The sequence below is a fragment of the Chaetodon auriga genome, chromosome 3, assembly GCF_051107435.1.
Source record: "Chaetodon auriga isolate fChaAug3 chromosome 3, fChaAug3.hap1, whole genome shotgun sequence".
Lineage (NCBI taxonomy): Eukaryota > Metazoa > Chordata > Actinopteri > Chaetodontiformes > Chaetodontidae > Chaetodon > Chaetodon auriga.
The window spans coordinates 18,617,531-18,634,707 of NC_135076.1; the positions used below are offsets into that span (position 1 = coordinate 18,617,531).

The 17,177-nt window shown below is 40.1% G+C and overlaps 1 protein-coding gene across 1 annotated transcript; it reads left to right on the forward strand.

Moving 5' to 3' along the window:
- The first annotated feature begins 6,838 nt into the window (after nt 1-6,838).
- On the forward strand, nt 6,839-14,449 carry rx1 (retinal homeobox gene 1). The gene is made up of 4 exons (XM_076726817.1): nt 6,839-7,106; nt 8,039-8,372; nt 12,216-12,469; nt 13,648-14,449. The coding sequence occupies exons 2-4, from the start codon at nt 8,054-8,056 to the stop codon at nt 14,122-14,124; spliced, it is 1,050 nt and encodes a 349-aa protein (XP_076582932.1). The 5' UTR covers nt 6,839-7,106; nt 8,039-8,053; the 3' UTR covers nt 14,125-14,449.
- Nucleotides 14,450-17,177: the final 2,728 nt, after the last annotated feature.

Genomic DNA, 17,177 nt, shown 5'->3' on the forward strand with positions numbered 1-17,177 from the left:
AAGCACAATCAGCACTTTCATCTCATGGTTTTATTTCATGTCCAGTTTGCTGGATTACAGAGCAAAAATAACAAAAAAAAAAAGGGTCACTGTTCCACTGCCTATGGACTGCACCATGTAGACCCTTTGTGGGGTGTATATTTCTCTAACAGCTGTGTTGTGCTCTCGTGTTATGGCACAATACCTTATATTTCTGTTTCAGATGAATACTCTAATAGCTTTCTAAGAATATCTGCTTCAGCCCAAGCGGAGCCAGTGAACAGGGACAGTCTTGAGACTAACTTTATGAGTGTTTTCGGGGTAGGTTTAAGTAGATTGTGGTCACTTGAGAAGGACTAAGGTCAAGAGTCCAGAAGCTGTCCAGTTCTTTCAGCCAATTAGACATAAGGTGCTCTTCCTAGAAAACTGTATCTTATTATCTGAGCATCTGCTCATCTCTGAGGTGCTTTCTTTTACTTCAGAAACCAACTATAACCCATCAATACCAAGATCAGCACACTACAACCAGACTGATTGGTGCCCTTTTGTTTGTTCTTTGTAAACCTGGATGATATTCTTCTGTCTATTGGTCATCATACATTTTACTCACCACATTGAGGTGATGAGTCAAGCTGTCGACTCTTCTGTGGTGGAAAGTATGTCGTTACGTTCAGTAGTCTAGTCTCAACATATTTGCTTCCTACTAAAAATGTGACTGAAGTGAAGTGTGTTTAGCCCAGAACACACTGTACAGCAACTAAGTAGGTCAGGCTCAGCACAGTCTGTATGCGTCATGGACTGACCAGTGTTATAACACTGAGCAATAAACAACACTGGCCATGCTCGTCTATACATGAAATCATATCTCCAAACAGGAAAAGTAAAGGAGTCGTTCACACAATTGTCTCTGTCACAGTCTGCTTTTATTGCTGGCATTTCAAACATGTTTGCCTCTGAAGTGGTCCCCGTTGGTCGAATTGAAACAATTTGAAATAAATATTTTAAGTAGGATAACTTAACCACACAGTGGGGAGTTTATATAATAGTGAAACTACGAAAATCAAAATGTGGTGTGGGAAAAATCCTCAAGGAGTCTTCTTTTTTCAAGTTCAAGTCACTTTATTGCCACACAACATGACATGTGCTGCTGACAGTCATTATATCACCTAAGACACAACGGATCAGAATGGATCAACAACGTAAATATGTTGCCATGTGTTTACGCTGCCTATCCTCTTTGGGTTCAGCTGTAGTTCAGTTGTAGAAATAAGGTTCAGATCAGCCATGTTTCTATGAGTGAAGTCTGACATTAGCGGTCCTTATGTGGCAAAGTGACTTATCTAAACAGTGACAAAATACGAGAAATTTACTTCTTATGTTCACTTATTTTCACTCTATTCAAACTTATTGAATAAACAGAAGAAAAAAATCTAATAATGAATCAATACATCAAATATTTTGACTTTAAATTAATTTAAATCGTAGGAATTGAATCTGCTATATATATACTCTTGTGGTGTTGTTCGCTAACTGGCTGAATGGAGATAAACAGCGATGAATAATAACATGGAGTGTTTCCTGTGCACACACACTGACTGTTCATGCATATATACCAGTAAATCAATAGCATTTTTTCTCCAATTCATTTATTTTTCCTAGACTGGCAAAACACTGATAGATTAGATGCATAAGGGACTGATCATCAAGGACACATAACACACTCACACAAATCGCTTTCAAATCAAATTCAAGTAAAAATTCTAAAACGTTCGATCTTATTATGGTTCAGTCGCTCTGGCCCAAAGCATTTGGGTCATGTGTGATTATTTCCGTCCACATTTTGTCTTATGGTCGCTGCATCTCTTCTGTTTTAAATTCATTAAAGTGTCCTGACGTGCACCTGATCAGAACTGTTGGGAAGTAGTTTTGGCTCAGATCCTGAGAGATTACATTATCTTTAAAGAGCTAACAGTAACAACTTTAAGCCTGACCTCTAAGCCATAGTGAATCTAATTATCCTGCCATGGCTCAAATCAAATAACATTATTCAGTGACTGAAACTTTATAAATATGAGCAAACATACGGGAAGGATACGTTTCATAACCACAAGAAACCACGTGCTGGAAACTAAAATAGCATGTGCCTACAAAAGAAAATCAAGGAGCACGTCAGTAAGTGACTACATGCTTCAGTTTAGGGTAACGTTAACCAACTTAATTATTTCATAATCTGGAAGTAACAAAGCTCATTTTCTCTCATTATCTCAGGAAAATGGAAGGCCAATATCTCAAGATATTGAGATAATCAACGTGTTATTACAAGAAAACAAACGCTGAAGGGACTCATTGAAGCTGAAAATGTCAGATCAACATCAGACTGTACTTCAATCTTACACAATTACACTTAAAACACCCACCAGTCATTTCTTTTCCAGTTTATATGCCAACAAGAGCTATTTTGGTTGTAGCCTACTGGACAGAAACACATCTGCTGTAAGTTAATCGCTGTATGTAAACCTAACCCTTATAATGATTTGGCATAATGTAAATACACTCATCATCTTTTTTTTGTCTTCTTATCATTTTATACATACTTGTAGATATTTAGATATTATTGTTATCACACGAAAACAACTTTTGTTATCTCAAGATAATGAAGTGATTAATTGTAACTAAAAAAATCGACTAAATAAACTAAAAAATAAAAAAATAATAACGCACACGCAACTGTGCTCAGTTTTTGTTCATTAATGTTGCATTCATGGCAAATTGGAGAAACCGCAGGCTTCCTGCTTATAATTTTGAATCAGAGATATTACCATTTGAATTTGTGATCATCACGGTTTCTACTAATTGCTAAAAATTACTACCGAATTGTCGACAAGTCATTGACAAAATAGCTAGCTACTGTTGAAAATCAAAATGAAATCCTAAATAAGCACCAATGCAGCAGATTCACTTACTCTAAAAGGACCTACACACAGTTTATGTGTCTAGTTGCATGCATTTTCCTGACAGAATCACATGAATTCCCTGTTACGCCACCACCTCACTCTTTCACTCTTTCTCTCTTTCTCTCTTTCTGTCCCTCTCTCTGCCCCCCCCCCCCATCTCTCTCCATTGCCTCTGTAAGCTGACATTGCGCATTTACACATTAGCTGCTTTTGCCTCTAATAGGATCAGAGGGACTTACATTGTCATCTGATAAACTAAGCAGCTTGATAACTACACTGCTCCTTCTTAACCAATTTATGCTCAATTAGGATAACAGAGAAATAGTGGAAGGACAAAAATGTAATGACAAAATCATGAGGGGATAAACGAACACCTTACACTATCATTACTTGTTGGCAGTGAGAGTCATTTTGCCAACAGGCTGGTGACACTAATGGGAATGTAGGATTATTGAGGCAAAATAATGTTGTTATTGTGCTACACTCTGGTTTTCTGGTCTGACACTTCGCTGATTATTGCTGCTATAGCTTTAATGCCTCTGTTATTGATGTTTTGGACATTTCAAAACACGCAATTTTCAATGAAAATGTAAGGACAGAAATGAGATTTATTGCTTCATTTATTTTGTTCATTATTATAGTGTGGTTGCTTATTATTAGTGTGTGTTGCCCCCTCCCCCACACACACACAGACGCACACACACAAGGAGAATATGCAATAGGAGAATATGGTGTACCTACATGGTGTTCTAGGAAAGATGTTTTTTTTCTGAGAGGAGGTCTTACCCAGATCATCTGTCTTAGAGGAGTTGGAGCTTAGAGATGACAGGTGCAGAGGAGAGACGGATCCGTCTTAGGTTGAACACCCTGGTTTCTTCATCTCTGGCTCCTGTATTTTGCGACCTCACAGCTGTTCTTCAGAGGTTTAGGTCTGACACATCCAGGCAGTGGCTCCCTGGTATCTGCAGAGAGGCAACTGTAATCCTCTGAACAAAAAATGTCCCAAAATCCTCCTCCGGTCTCATCCTTTGCAGCTGAGGTGATGATAGATTCGTTTTTCATTTTCAGCCATTTTTCGTTTCCTTATCTTCAAGTCAATTAGTTCAACATTCTCCATCTCAGTATACGTCCCTTAGACTTAAGTGTTGACCTTCCTAACTCTCTGACTGTGATGCAGCTCTTCAGTCATGCTTATGTTAGCATGTTGCTGCCTGTCATGTGTCATAAATTCCACCTCCTCTGCAGCAAGCTGCTCCTTCATGTTCTTTGGCTCCTGCATCTGCCACCAGCCCTGAAGAAGTTTATTCTCTGGTTGTGACTTAGTGCTGTGTTGGTCTGTCAGTGTGCATTAATTGCGTCATGATAATACAATTGAATGTAACTTATAGCTTAATTCACAAATTTTGACAAAACAGCAAGAACTGCAAGATTAAAAACCACCAAACTTAGAATATCAAGACTTCTCATCGAGCTCCAATATTCTCCGTGCAACAACCAATTTCCAAAAAATACTGTAGCATACTGTAAATTAAAATAATGACATACTATTTAGAGCCTCTGTGCTATTACCTCAAATGGACCAACCCAGAATGCATTGCAAACTACAGTGCAGAAATCGTATTACGTGGATGCAATATTGTTTGTATGTGTGTGTGTATATATATATATATACATACACATATATATACAGGGCACTTAGTTTGTTTTTTGTTTTTTAAAGTTATTTTAGCTCTTCATGCCCAGTAAATAGCTCCCACTGCCTGAAATGTACTTGAAATGGCCTTATAATAATATAGTCACAATGATAATGTTCCATTCTCCAATCCTCAAATACCTACATTTTCATGGTAACACATTTTCAATGGCAGTGCAACTGGCTGCTGATTTTTATACCGATTTGCTGTTTCTAGCCAGGCTGATCTGTATGCACGATGAGAGGCTGATCCCAGGGTGTAGGTCCGAGTATGTTTTGGTATAAATGGCTAAACGGAAACAATATAAGCAGGCTAAGAAGACTGATCTGAATGTGTTTCAGGCGTCGCATGTTTTAAGCTGATGGACACACAATTACCAAGCTCCTCTTAGTGTGTTTAGCTCCAATTCCAAGCCGTATGTTGTTGGTGGTAACTGTAAAGTAAACAAGTGCAACACATTAAGGGGATGAACTGAAATGAACAAATTCTGAATTATGGATTTCCTGACCAGAAGAACCCATTTTACCCATGAAAACCAAAAATATTGTTTTTTTATCTCCTTCCTTTTTGCTCCCAGCAGCCTCGGTTTTACATATTTTGTCATGTGCACTTTCACCTAGTGAAAACTGAAAAACTGAATCTGCTGTCTGTATGTAAATAGATGTTTTCCTAACTTTAGCTTTAGATATATTTGAGGTCACAGGAAATCTCTTTAGCCTCTTTAGAGTTGTGGTTGACCTCTGTGGCAGTAAGCTGGGGTCAACTTCGAACTCTGAGGTCTCCACTGATTTAAGAAGACACTTTTGTGCTCCCTTACACAAACACACGTCCAGCATTCAACACCAACTATGACATTGTTTTACTCATTTTGTTTCCAGTCAACATTAAGCATCAAGCAAATTTGAGAAGTTCATTGTAACATGTCATTGTGTCATCTCATTGTCAAACACAGCTTTAAACCCAGAGGGACATGTTAGAAATCCTCCATCTTGAGGAAGTGCTGAACCGCCACAAGGCGAGTTTTCATTTGTCCAGTCCAGGCTCTGCCCCGACTTCCCAGCCACCAAGAGTTCCCTGTTGCATCACCCTCTCCTCTGCCAGGCCACAAGTGGTCCAATAGTGTCATCTGACACCAATTAATTAATTAACTAATTCATTTAAGGTGCTCCCCATAGCCTTTCTGAGCAGACATGGTGGGTTGGCTTTCCTTTATATGACTGAGATAACAGTCATAACATAACTTACACAACAAATAGTATTTGAGTATTTATCAACAGAAATGATCAAAGATTGAATGAGTTGGAAATATCACATTCATTTAAATAAAAACACAATAAGCAGAACAGGGAAACAGAGAATCAGGAAGTAGGTTTTGTTTGCATTTTTCCAGAGTTAGACAATCTATGATTATTAAAAATGAAATCAATATTAAACAATAATCTAGAAATTGACAGCATTTATAAGAGCTAATAACTTTACAGCTCAAGAATAAAGTTTTTTCTAAATTCTTTAGATTTTTTTAAAATGGTAAATTTAGAAAATGTCTGTTAAAGTATTGCAAAAATAAATAAGTTGCTGTATTTATCTATCTTTTTCTTTAGTTTATTACAGTTAATAAAAAAAAATTTTCAAAATAAATGTCTTTGTCTTTGTACCAGGATGTCAGACAATGATCACAGGCGGGAATGTTGCTGAAATTCAAGACAATCGTCCTTATTAATGTCATTTACATTTCTGATAAATTGAACAAACATTATAGTGTGGTTGGATATTAGTATGAATATTATTTTATGAAAATGTTCTGTTGTGAATTAAGAAGTCCACATCAACTGGCGACATGAGGACAGTCTGTATGCTGATGTACCTCTTGTGTCATCACTTCAAAGTTTCCTGTTATTTCATGTCGTTCCACTCAACGCAGGGGCTGAGTAAGCTCAGTGAAAACTTTCAGCGGGTCTTTTGTCTTTAAAACAATAAATTTTTGGAAGAAAGTCTTGTCCAGGCTTCATTAGCCTGGGCCTCCTCCTGTGGGGGTGAATGGAAATGACAATACTTGAGCAGAAAACAGCTGCCAATCACTCTTAGAGGGGAAGGATTCCAATTAATAACCCTCTCTTAATCCCCTTGTTTCACCTCCTACGCCCCCTCAGCTTTGTCCACCTCTCCCTCTCTGCCTTCCTCCTCTTCCACTCTCCTCTCTGAGCTGGAGTGCATGGCGTCTGAACTCAGCGGTTCAATGTTCTTTGCACTGGGCGACTTCATTTAGATACACTTTATGTGAGTGTTACTGTCAGGACTGTTTGTTAAATTGAGAAATAGTTTAGAGAGAGATGCAAGGAAAGCAAAGCCAGCTGAGCTACAGCGAGCTGTGCACATTGCGGATCTGGGAAGAGTGAAGTTTGAGGGTGAGCTGCTGGGAGGAACAGGTGGAGCACTGGCTGCAGCAACTTTAACAGTTCAACATATTTACTTCCAAAAGGTAAGCTCTACCGCCGTCTCATCTCATGGCTGTCACTCTTTTCAATGAAAACCTCAACCTCAGCCGTGTTACTTGTCATGCGAGTGCCTGATAGTGAAAATATGTGTTCAGTAGTTCAATCATGGGATGAACTGAACAAACAAATGCTAATAAGTTTGATTGAAACCACGCATTCCTTCTCCTCTCTGTGTGAGTATGTGAAATTTGCTCTTCTGCAGATGTCTGTAGATGTGTGGATTTAATTTCATAGCAAAGCAGAAATAATAAATTAAAGAATACAGAATCAATTTCGCGCACTAGCTCCCATCCAGTCCGTTTATTTAACTCTCTTACTTCATTTATTTATTAGTTTTTGCACATAACCTTCATTTGTTCTTTATTAACATGCATTACTTTATCCAAAGATTATGTAACCTGTGAATGAATTGCTGTATAGAAACAGTCAGTAGCTGCAGACTTCACACTTGTAGACATAATTGCTTGCCCTTTCAAAACTTTATTACAGTCTATGCTAATTGCAATGGTAATGTTATGAGTCAGATGACAAGATATTTGCCATAAAGTTCCAATAGAGAGACTTTGATTTACACACTGTAAGATGAAATCTGACTCTTTTTTTAACGTACATTTAAAATTTTGCTATAAATGAATGTTCATAATCAACACTGCACAGTATCAGTGCTGGTCATGTTCATGGTCATTCATGTTAAAAAGTCAAAAGTGTGGATTAAGAAGTTCGTGTGTGCCAAATGCATCCATCAGCACACTCTTCAGTTGCACAGTGGCTTTCAGAGTGTAAGGGACAGACTCTCTGCAGGGGATAAGCGGGTTTAGACTGATAGAGAGAGTCATCTAAGGTAATCAGGTGATCTGTATTCACTACTGTACTTTCAGCCCTTCAATTACCTTAAACCCCTTTCTTCTGATCGCAGTGCCCACACGCTCGAATGCATTTATCACTGGATACCATGAGCATGGTGGACGACAGCTGCCTCTCACCCAGCAACTTCCACGAAATGGGGAAAGGTGGGGGCATGGCTGCGGGGGGCCGCGTCCACAGCATTGATGTCATTCTAGGTTTCAGTAAAGACCAGGACCCCCTGCTCAGCCCTGCTGGAGCCCCACGACCCCATAAAGTGGACATAGATGGCCTAGCAGAGCCTGGGAAGCAGCAGGAGCCCTCGTCACACCCGACCTACAGTGGGCACCTTTCCTCTCTGAGAAACGGCAGCACAGAGCAGCAGCAGCAGCAGCAGTACCACCATGGTGAGTCAAGCTGCTGCTGATGGGGATGCTGGTCTCCATCATGGCAAAGCAGAAGTTGTTTTTTTTTTTACTTTCATACCATCATGTATCAGTTTTTTTGGGTTTTTTTGGTTAAGTTCAGTCAGATCTTGTTTCAGACTTTGTTATTGAAGATAAAGTTTATGAATCATCTGATTTTTAACCTCAAAACACACGTGATGGTCAAGGATATCGATCTTACTGCAGCACCTCTGGTCTTGGAGGCCTGGATAAGTATGAGGTCTGTGTTCAGTGTTTCAGAGATTTGAATTAGATAAGAAAGAATTGATTTTGCTGCACTGAGGGTCAGATATTGATGCCCCTGAGCAAACATAATAAATCTTACTTGGCTGCTGCCCTTAAAGTTATCTGTCCACCAACACAGATTCGGCCATTCATGGTCCAAACAAAACTTATTCAAGAGCCAGAGTGAAGTTAAGATCTTCAAAGCCAAAATACAAGATTATCCTGTGGAGCTTGACCAAAAAACATTTCTTATTAGATATAACCTAATTTTCCTGTGCTTTTGCAAATCTGCACTTTGGGCATGACAATGAGATTAATTAACCAAACAATGGAGCATCAATCTGGTATAATATCGCAATCAATTCTTCTGTCTTTTGTCATTATTTGAACCATTCTTTGAGGGGGCAAGTGACCAATGTGACCAATTTAAATGAGGCACTTTTACTAACACCAGATCTTATACGTTGGTGCAGCATTTCTGTGCAGTTTGCATCCAATTAAATCAACTCACGTGCAGAATCAGAATAACTGTGTTGCACACTGTTGCCATGTAGAGCCTGTTGCATTAACCATGTGAGCTGTGTGGGCTGAGATTGAGAGATAAATCACAGAACAAGATGGTGTAGGGGGTTTATGTCCCCAAACCCAATCCCATCCCCTTGTGGAATTCCCCTAATCTTCTCTTCTGTGCAGATTAGACTGTGCAGCAGTTCATTCGAGTGTTATTGTTATCATTCTGCCTCAAAATCAAATTCATCACGTTTAATCTGAAGCTATTTTCACATGTAGGATCTGGCAGGTGGTTGGTGATTTTGTGGCAGGGACACAAACGAAGTGGAGATGGAAATATTCCATGCAGAAAGAATGATTATGAGTGATCCAAACTCAGTCACTGAATCCAGGAGGATGTTCGTTTCTCTTCATTAACATACATCAGCACCGATGACATCAGTCTTTTGTATGTAACTATCCTGTGAAGTCAGCCCAGTTCCCCTTGAATGAGCTACTTTTCTGTGTTGGGTGTCAGTCGCCCCCCCCCCACCCCCCACCCGCCCAGCCTCTAGATGTTCTTCTGGCTGATAAACAGTGGGCAGCCTTCAGACCAGCGGCTGTGATGGTCTGACAGGCCAAGAGCTGGTCACTGAACCAGACCTGACCTCTGCCTTTGTCAGAGCCTGGCCTTTGTCATAGCTGCTTAATGAGAAGTGGATAAATGAACCCCTAAAGATCCTGCTTTGCTTTTGCCTCTGCTCCCATTTGCCAGTTGAAAGACCACAATGACCCCCTCCTTTGTCTCCGTCAACACGTCTCGCTCACGTTTACATTTAGATACTGTCAGTTATTTAACTGAGGCAGTGGCCGGTGGACAATCAACATGCATTGAACAATGATGCTGAGAAAACATCAAATACTAGAGAAAAAAAAAAGCTTCAAACTAATAGTTGTTAAATGTGAAGGTTTACTCTTGACTTCAGAAACATTAATTTGACATAAAAATTAAAATATTTTTTCTTTCTTTCAATTTGGAGATTTTGCTTTGATAACGTCTTCTGCCAGACTAGTGGGAGGAAAATGTCAAAAATCCTAATTTATTGTCATTCATTTTCTCAAAATTAGTTCTTTCTAATGTCCAGTTTTATTCTTATCCATATTCCTAGGGTTTGGGTTGATATAATGTTTTATTTCTAAAAACAAGGCTTTTTTTTAAACAGCAGTTGATGGTATTTTTTTTATTTATAAAGCGACTCCCGATGTAAAAACCTTTGACTCCAATATGAGAAGAATGAAAGAAGAGTTCTGAACCTGACTTCATCCAGTGTTCAGATTTTTGCACTGGAAATGTATGACAATTATGCATATTTAGATAAGACTGATAATTCATTTGCATATTTTTGAAGATAAAATTTCCGAAAACTTGCAGTACAAAAAGTAATTGTCTCAGTGTGAATAATCAACAGGGGGAAATATCATGGTGATATCTCTTGATTAAAAAATGTATCCTACTCTCTCACCTTACAGCAGCTGCAATCTTTTTATGCCGATAATGTCTCAGGTGTATCAGGCAATAATGTGAAAACAATGTGAGAATGTAACACTCATAGTGATGAACCCACCGAGATTATCAGTGTAGCTGGAATGTGTAGCTTCCCTCAGCTTTAAAACCTCTTAAAACCCGCTTTACACTACCTGTTTAGCACCAAACCAAAGAAAGACACAGCTAATGATTAACTGGTGAACAGAGTGTGACGTTTAGCAGCTAAAGAGCCAGATATTTCTCTCAGGAGTTGGTGGAGACCAAACACAGAGCTAAAACAGAGTGAGTAGTTGACTCACATTCATCAAGTGGCCACAACCGGAAACTCCTCATGAATGAGGTTTCCCTGTAACTGGTGGATGTGTCAGTAAACAACTGTTTAACAAGTTTACCACAGTAACTTAAGAAGTGATGATGTGTCAGTATTGTCTTCACAGCTTGTTTCTGCTGAATCCAAATGGCCAGAAAATTCAGATCTCACAGGTTTATATCAAAGTTCTGACAACTCAAACTCCATCCACTTCAGAATTAATTATGTTTATTCACTGAATTTATTTTGATTATTTTGACAGACAAGACAAGATTTTCTCTATATTTAGTGTTTCCTGCCTGATTCAGAATTATTCAGCTTGTATCTGTGGGTCAAATCAGGTCCAAACAACTGCTTCTTTCCACTCAGATGCCAAATTTGCACTTCTAACATGAAATTGCATTGTGAATTCTGATACTTCATTTGACTTTAAGTGAATTTAATCTACTTTCTGTGACTGACAACTGCTCCAGAACAACCTGAATCTGTACAGTACCTGATTCAGGTCTGACTGTGGCAGACAGAAACCCTGCTGGAGCAGTTGTGTCACGAGAGCAACTGATCTGATTGCTGGATCATCATCTTTGTATGTTGTTTAATTCAATTACTGGCTGATTAGACTAATTTAGCCGGTCGTCTTCTCTTGACTGTGTTAAAGTCTTAATTCTGCTGTGTGATGTTTTCTGTATTTCTGTGGTGTTGAAAGTGAATGTAGGCAAGACATGGATATTCTCATGTTTCTGGATGCAAAATATATTTTAAAGTTTCTGTTTTAATGAACTAAGAGTGGGTTTGTAGTTTACTGTCAGTGGTAAACACTGTTAGACAATGTCTGTGATGCAACAATGTGATTTACAGTTCAGTCCATAAAAAGAAAGGGAACACTTGTTTCGAAACATCTTTTTGTGGACAGTTTACTTCTGGAGAAGATAAACACTGGAAACAACTTTTCTAAATCCGATTAGGAATGTTTTTGAACCTCATTGAAGTTCAGGGAATTGCTTGCTTCACTGACCTACAGTAGCCTATTGTTGCAGGTGTCAAACTAATGTCTGCTCTCCTGGAAAGTGGGCACCGCATTCTTCATTTCAACTTACCATTCTGCTTTTGTTTTTCCTCGAATATTTGAGCTCACATTTGTCACATACTGTTTTGATAATCACCACTTTCAAATAAAAAAGCCTGTATGAAGAAAATATTCACTCCTGGTCCCTTTGTCTTGTGCTCTGAACAGATACCGGCTTATTCACTAACAAATGTGACGAGGAACTGAACGAGCTGAGGAAGAGTGTAGAGAGCGATGAAGGCAAGTCCCCGGAGCCATGCAAGGACGATCAACCCAAGAAGAAGCACAGGCGCAACCGCACCACCTTCACCACCTACCAGCTGCATGAGCTGGAGCGTGCCTTTGAGAAGTCCCACTACCCAGACGTGTACAGCCGTGAGGAGCTCGCCATGAAGGTGAACCTCCCGGAGGTCCGAGTTCAGGTAGGAGGAGACAGGAGCCTGTCCAAACTTGTGTATAGTTGAAAGATTAATTAATAATTATCATTAATAAAGCCAAAGATGTTCTGTTTACATGAGTATGAGTATTCAGGGTCTGCAGTGTCCTCTTGTGTTGGGCCATTACTTAATAGATTACATCAGCAGGAGAATTAGATCACCACATCACAGGCTGGCAGCTAACCTTAAGAACCGCGGTGTTTCCAAATGCTGAGGTGCAGAAACATGCAAAGCCTTTGGCCTTTGGCTTGTCAGTATTCAGGTGATGAGATTATACTAGATAGTTACGCGAACAGGGTGTGTGTTTCCAACTGTTACAACACACACTGCCGATGTCACGAACAGTTGTGAGGACAAGAGAGTGCAGCCTTTGATCAGGACAGTGGCTTGTTCAGAGGAAGGAAATGGGAAAAAACACACCTTAAAAGTTGTGAAGAGGCCACTCGATTCAGCGGTGGGAGGTTGAGGAGAGGTTCTCAGAAAAATGGACAATTAAATCTTTATTTTTTATACTTTGCTTTGTAATGTTTGTTTTTGTGGAAGAAGTGAACAGGCAGGTCACAATACAGCTCCCAGGAAGAAAGAGATGCATACAAGGACAACCAATATCAGTCTCAGTCCATCCAGTCCTCAAAAGAGATCAGTATGACTATTGTCATATAATTTTCCTTATTTCCTTTCTTTCTATGTGTCCATATTCAAATGTAATAACCACTGACAACTAAGTCTTTAGCATGATGGCTGCTAACTGAACATTTCAGGAGCTTTGAGCTGCATCTGATTTTGTCTCTCAGTTGCTATCCTGTGACCTAGATATTACATTGAACAATGAAAATGACCAATAATGAACCTTCAAACTCAACTTCTTAAGAAATGTTTGGTTAGTGCTGCAATTATTATGATAACTACTACTTTTTTAAAACAGAAACAGAATCGTGAGCCTCAAATTACATTTACAATTGATGATAGCATCACCACACAGCTGAATGAGTATAATTAGACACACATTGCATGTAGTTGCAAGAGAAAAACATAGATGAAACAAATTCATGTGAACGTTGTCACCACATGACAATCCTTGCATGTCTTATAGCACTGAAAAAGGGTGAGATCATGCACTTCTGTTCCTCATACTCAGGTACATGAAAACTTTTGTCCTCCAGGTCTGGTTCCAGAACCGCAGAGCTAAATGGCGTCGGCAGGAAAAGCTGGATGCCAGCACCATGAAGCTCCACGACTCACCCATGCTGTCCTTTAACCGTCCAGCACCAGTTCACACCAGCATGGGTCCCATGACCAACTCCCTCCCCTTGGACCCCTGGCTGTCCTCTCCCCTGTCCAGCACTACCCCTGTCCACAGTATCCCGGGCTTCATGGGTCCAGCTCAAGGCCTCCAGCCCAGCTACCCCAGCCACAGCTTCCTCAACTCCACTCCTCACCCTCATCCTCACTCTCATCCTCATCCGTCCATGGGCCAGGGGATGCAGAGTATGGCTCCTCCTCCCTACCAGTGTCCGGCACCGTACTCTGATAAATACCCTCTGGAGGACGTGGACCAGCGCAGCTCTAGTATTGCTGCACTGAGAATGAAAGCCAAGGAACACATCCAGTCTATGGACAAGACCTGGCAACCCATGTGACTAACAAACCTGCCAGTGACACTGGGAAATGGAGATGTTGACGTTGCTTCTTGGGGTTCAGGGTGACAGATATTAAAGAGTCAAATGTTGGAAAATGACAGAAACGTCTGTTTCCCACAGAGCAAAGGAAATGGATTTTGAACTGCGAAAGCTGAGGATTTTTGGACTTTCTTTGAACTTTCTTTTTAATTTTTTTTTATTTTTCCTCATCTCAAGGACATGAAGCAGACTAGTGAACTCTACTCTACAGTCTTGTTAAATTTATTTCAAACCACCAATTACCAGACATCTGTTCTTCCTCCAGTCTCTAAGCGTTTAGCTTCGCTGTGGGTGCTATAAAAGCAAATGTCTTCTCGGTGAGCACTGCTTTAATCACAGATTGCATCCGAGGAGCAATTTCTTACCTTATCAAACACTTTTTGAAACAAACCATCTGTGCAAGCATACCTCCCTTTAATGCATAAAGATGTTTGTATGTCCCATGTGACATCCAACATGTAGCCGTTCATCCTTTACTTTTCCCATTTTTTCACTAAGTTTGTGCTTTTACTAATTAATCCAATTGTCGCATTTTCATGGGTCAGCTAATCAGTGTCTCGGAGTACTTTGTGAATGAAAGTCCAGTTTCAGTTTAATTTGAAAGCAGCTATGCGAAGGCACATAACAACGTCTGTGACTGTGACTGTATAGACACGTTTCACTAATCTGCTGAGTTATAAAAGCTGTGTACCTGCTTTTCAGATAATCTGTCAGTTATAGCGTGGTTTATGATGCAACTTGCTGACTGCCCAGGTTAGATATCTGAGCTTAGGCACCCTGGTATGACAGGAAGAAGATGACAGCAGAGGACCAGCCTACTGTTGTGGCTTTCAACGTACAGGCAGAGAAGAATCTCTGAGTTATGAGGTCAGAAACTGTAAAATATTAATTGTGTGGTAGGAAAGTGCACTAGAGTCTGAGATGTGACGACAACTTCTTTGTGGGGGTGGGGAACCTTTTTCCTATCAAGAGCCATTTCAGTGTTTATAACATCCTTCGAAGGCCATACTAAATTATGGAGCACATATATCACACTAACCTCTTCAATAGCTGGGATGGCTTCTCTTTGTCGAGGCGTCTGATGTCAGACGGTAGTGATGATGATGATGATGATGGTGATGATGGTGTGCCTCACAGCTGGTTTTCTAGGTTTGGGTCAGTCAGTCTTGAGCAGAACTGAACAAATAGTTCTTCTGAATGAGGTTTCAGCTTCTTCGCTATTAGCTCATTCACCATAAAACTGTTTTCTTGGAAAAAGTAACATTCCACATAGTCTTTTCTTTTCTTGACAGTGTCCATGATGTACGATACAGTGACTGTCACAACAACATAAACGCTATGTGCATGTTGTGTTTAGGGACCACTTGGAAGGACGGGTTAGTTTAATATTTTATCTTATTTTCTTTTATTGTTGAAAAAAGTCAGTGTTGTCTAGAGAATGTTTTGGATTTCTTGAATTGCTTTTTGTATTAATGAACTGCCCCATGGGCCAGATCAAGTGGGCTTGTTGGCTGTATATGGCCTGGAAGCCAGAGGTTCCCCACCCCCATTCTAAGTGGACCAGGGCTGAAAATAGACCAAAAATAATTCTGCACAATCATAATCCTTTCCTGATTGGTGCTGAGACGCTTTAAAGAAGGAAGGAAGGAAGGAAGGAAGGAAGGCAAGAAGGAAATATGAAAGAAAGAAAGACTCGGGCTGGCCAAAAGTGGGGCTAGCGGCCCACAGTTGTCCTGCCATAAGGTTTGATATACCAGATATTCCTTGTAAAAAAAAAATTCAAATTAGTTTAAAAAAAGAATCCCCAATTATTTTTATCAGAATCTGAGCGTGGCAGGCAGAGACACTTTCTGCAGGAAGTCAGTCAATTAAGGGAACTTGGAATCCTAGAATCGTTTTGCATCTTATCAGCACAAAAGGTGTTTGCTTTTGGCCCGTGGCCCACCATTAAGTTTCAGTTTTGGGCCTCCAGAGGAAAAAGTTTGGGCACCCCTGGACTAGTGAGCAGAGTAACCCTCTTTTTGCTTGAGTGACTGTTGGAAGAGAAAACCTGTTGGCAGCTCAGTGTTGGGTGGCTGCATGTACGTGCAGGGCAGCAGAAAGAGCCCTGTGTGATGCGTCACCCCACATAGTTTAGTCTTTGTTCAGCACAATTGATCCAAGTGTATCCGCTTTGTTTGAAATTGAAGAGGGGGGGGTTGCAGACTGCACTAAATAGGCCCTTGTAACCATTTTGTCATCAAAGTTTTTTTTTTCTTTCTCAAGCAAAGGAGGATAAACATGGATTGTAGCTGCTGTGGTCATTAGTGACACAATATTGGTCTTTTACCATCTGTTACAAAGTCAAGCTCTAATTGTCTTAAAGGTAGAGAAGATCAACCCAACCACAATGTGTTTCACATGAGCAGTAGAGCTAAACAGATTTGCATTTGGTATTGCAACATTTTAGCTACCACATCAACAGGCAGCATCTCACATAATTGAACACGTGCAGGCAGAAAAGCCAGCGCGTGTTCAGTTATGTGAGAAAATGTGTTAACTTCTTGGACTTTGTAATGGAACAAGAGGGAGAGAACACCCTTCATCTTGAAGTGCAATTTCAGAGGTTTATTTTTTATATTTTGTTTTTAAAAATGAAAACCCATAATAGTGTGGTTGTCATATTTCACTTTAATATGGTAGAAAGTTGCACTGACGGTGATCATGCATCACACTGACTACAGCTACAATGGCAGCAAGAACAACAGCGTTAAAAGTCCACTCTGTCGGATTTGGTGGCGGCTAAATTACAAATGGCACTGTGGCTATGGGATGACCCACCCACCTACCCTGCCTCTGATTGGCTTGTAATTGTTGCCTTTGTTGGTAGGGTTGGTTAGGTGTAGACATGAGGAGCGATGATTGGTTAGGGTTAGGGTAAGACTGTCAGGGTAAGCCAATCAGAGGCAGAGTAGCGTGGGTCATCCTTTCACCACAGTGGGAAAGCAAAACCATTTTATTTTCAGGTGATTATA

What these genes read in the sequence shown, in the direction of transcription:
- rx1 (XM_076726817.1), top strand. Translation starts at nt 8,054, where the DNA reads ATGCATTTATCACTGGATACCATGAGCATGGTGGACGACAGCTGCCTC. An exon ending in GCAGCAGCAGTACCACCATG is followed by an intron (nt 8,373 to 12,215) that starts GTGAGTCAAGCT and finishes TGCTCTGAACAG; the next exon opens with ATACCGGCTTATTCACTAAC. An exon ending in TCCCGGAGGTCCGAGTTCAG is followed by an intron (nt 12,470 to 13,647) that starts GTAGGAGGAGAC and finishes TTTGTCCTCCAG; the next exon opens with GTCTGGTTCCAGAACCGCAG.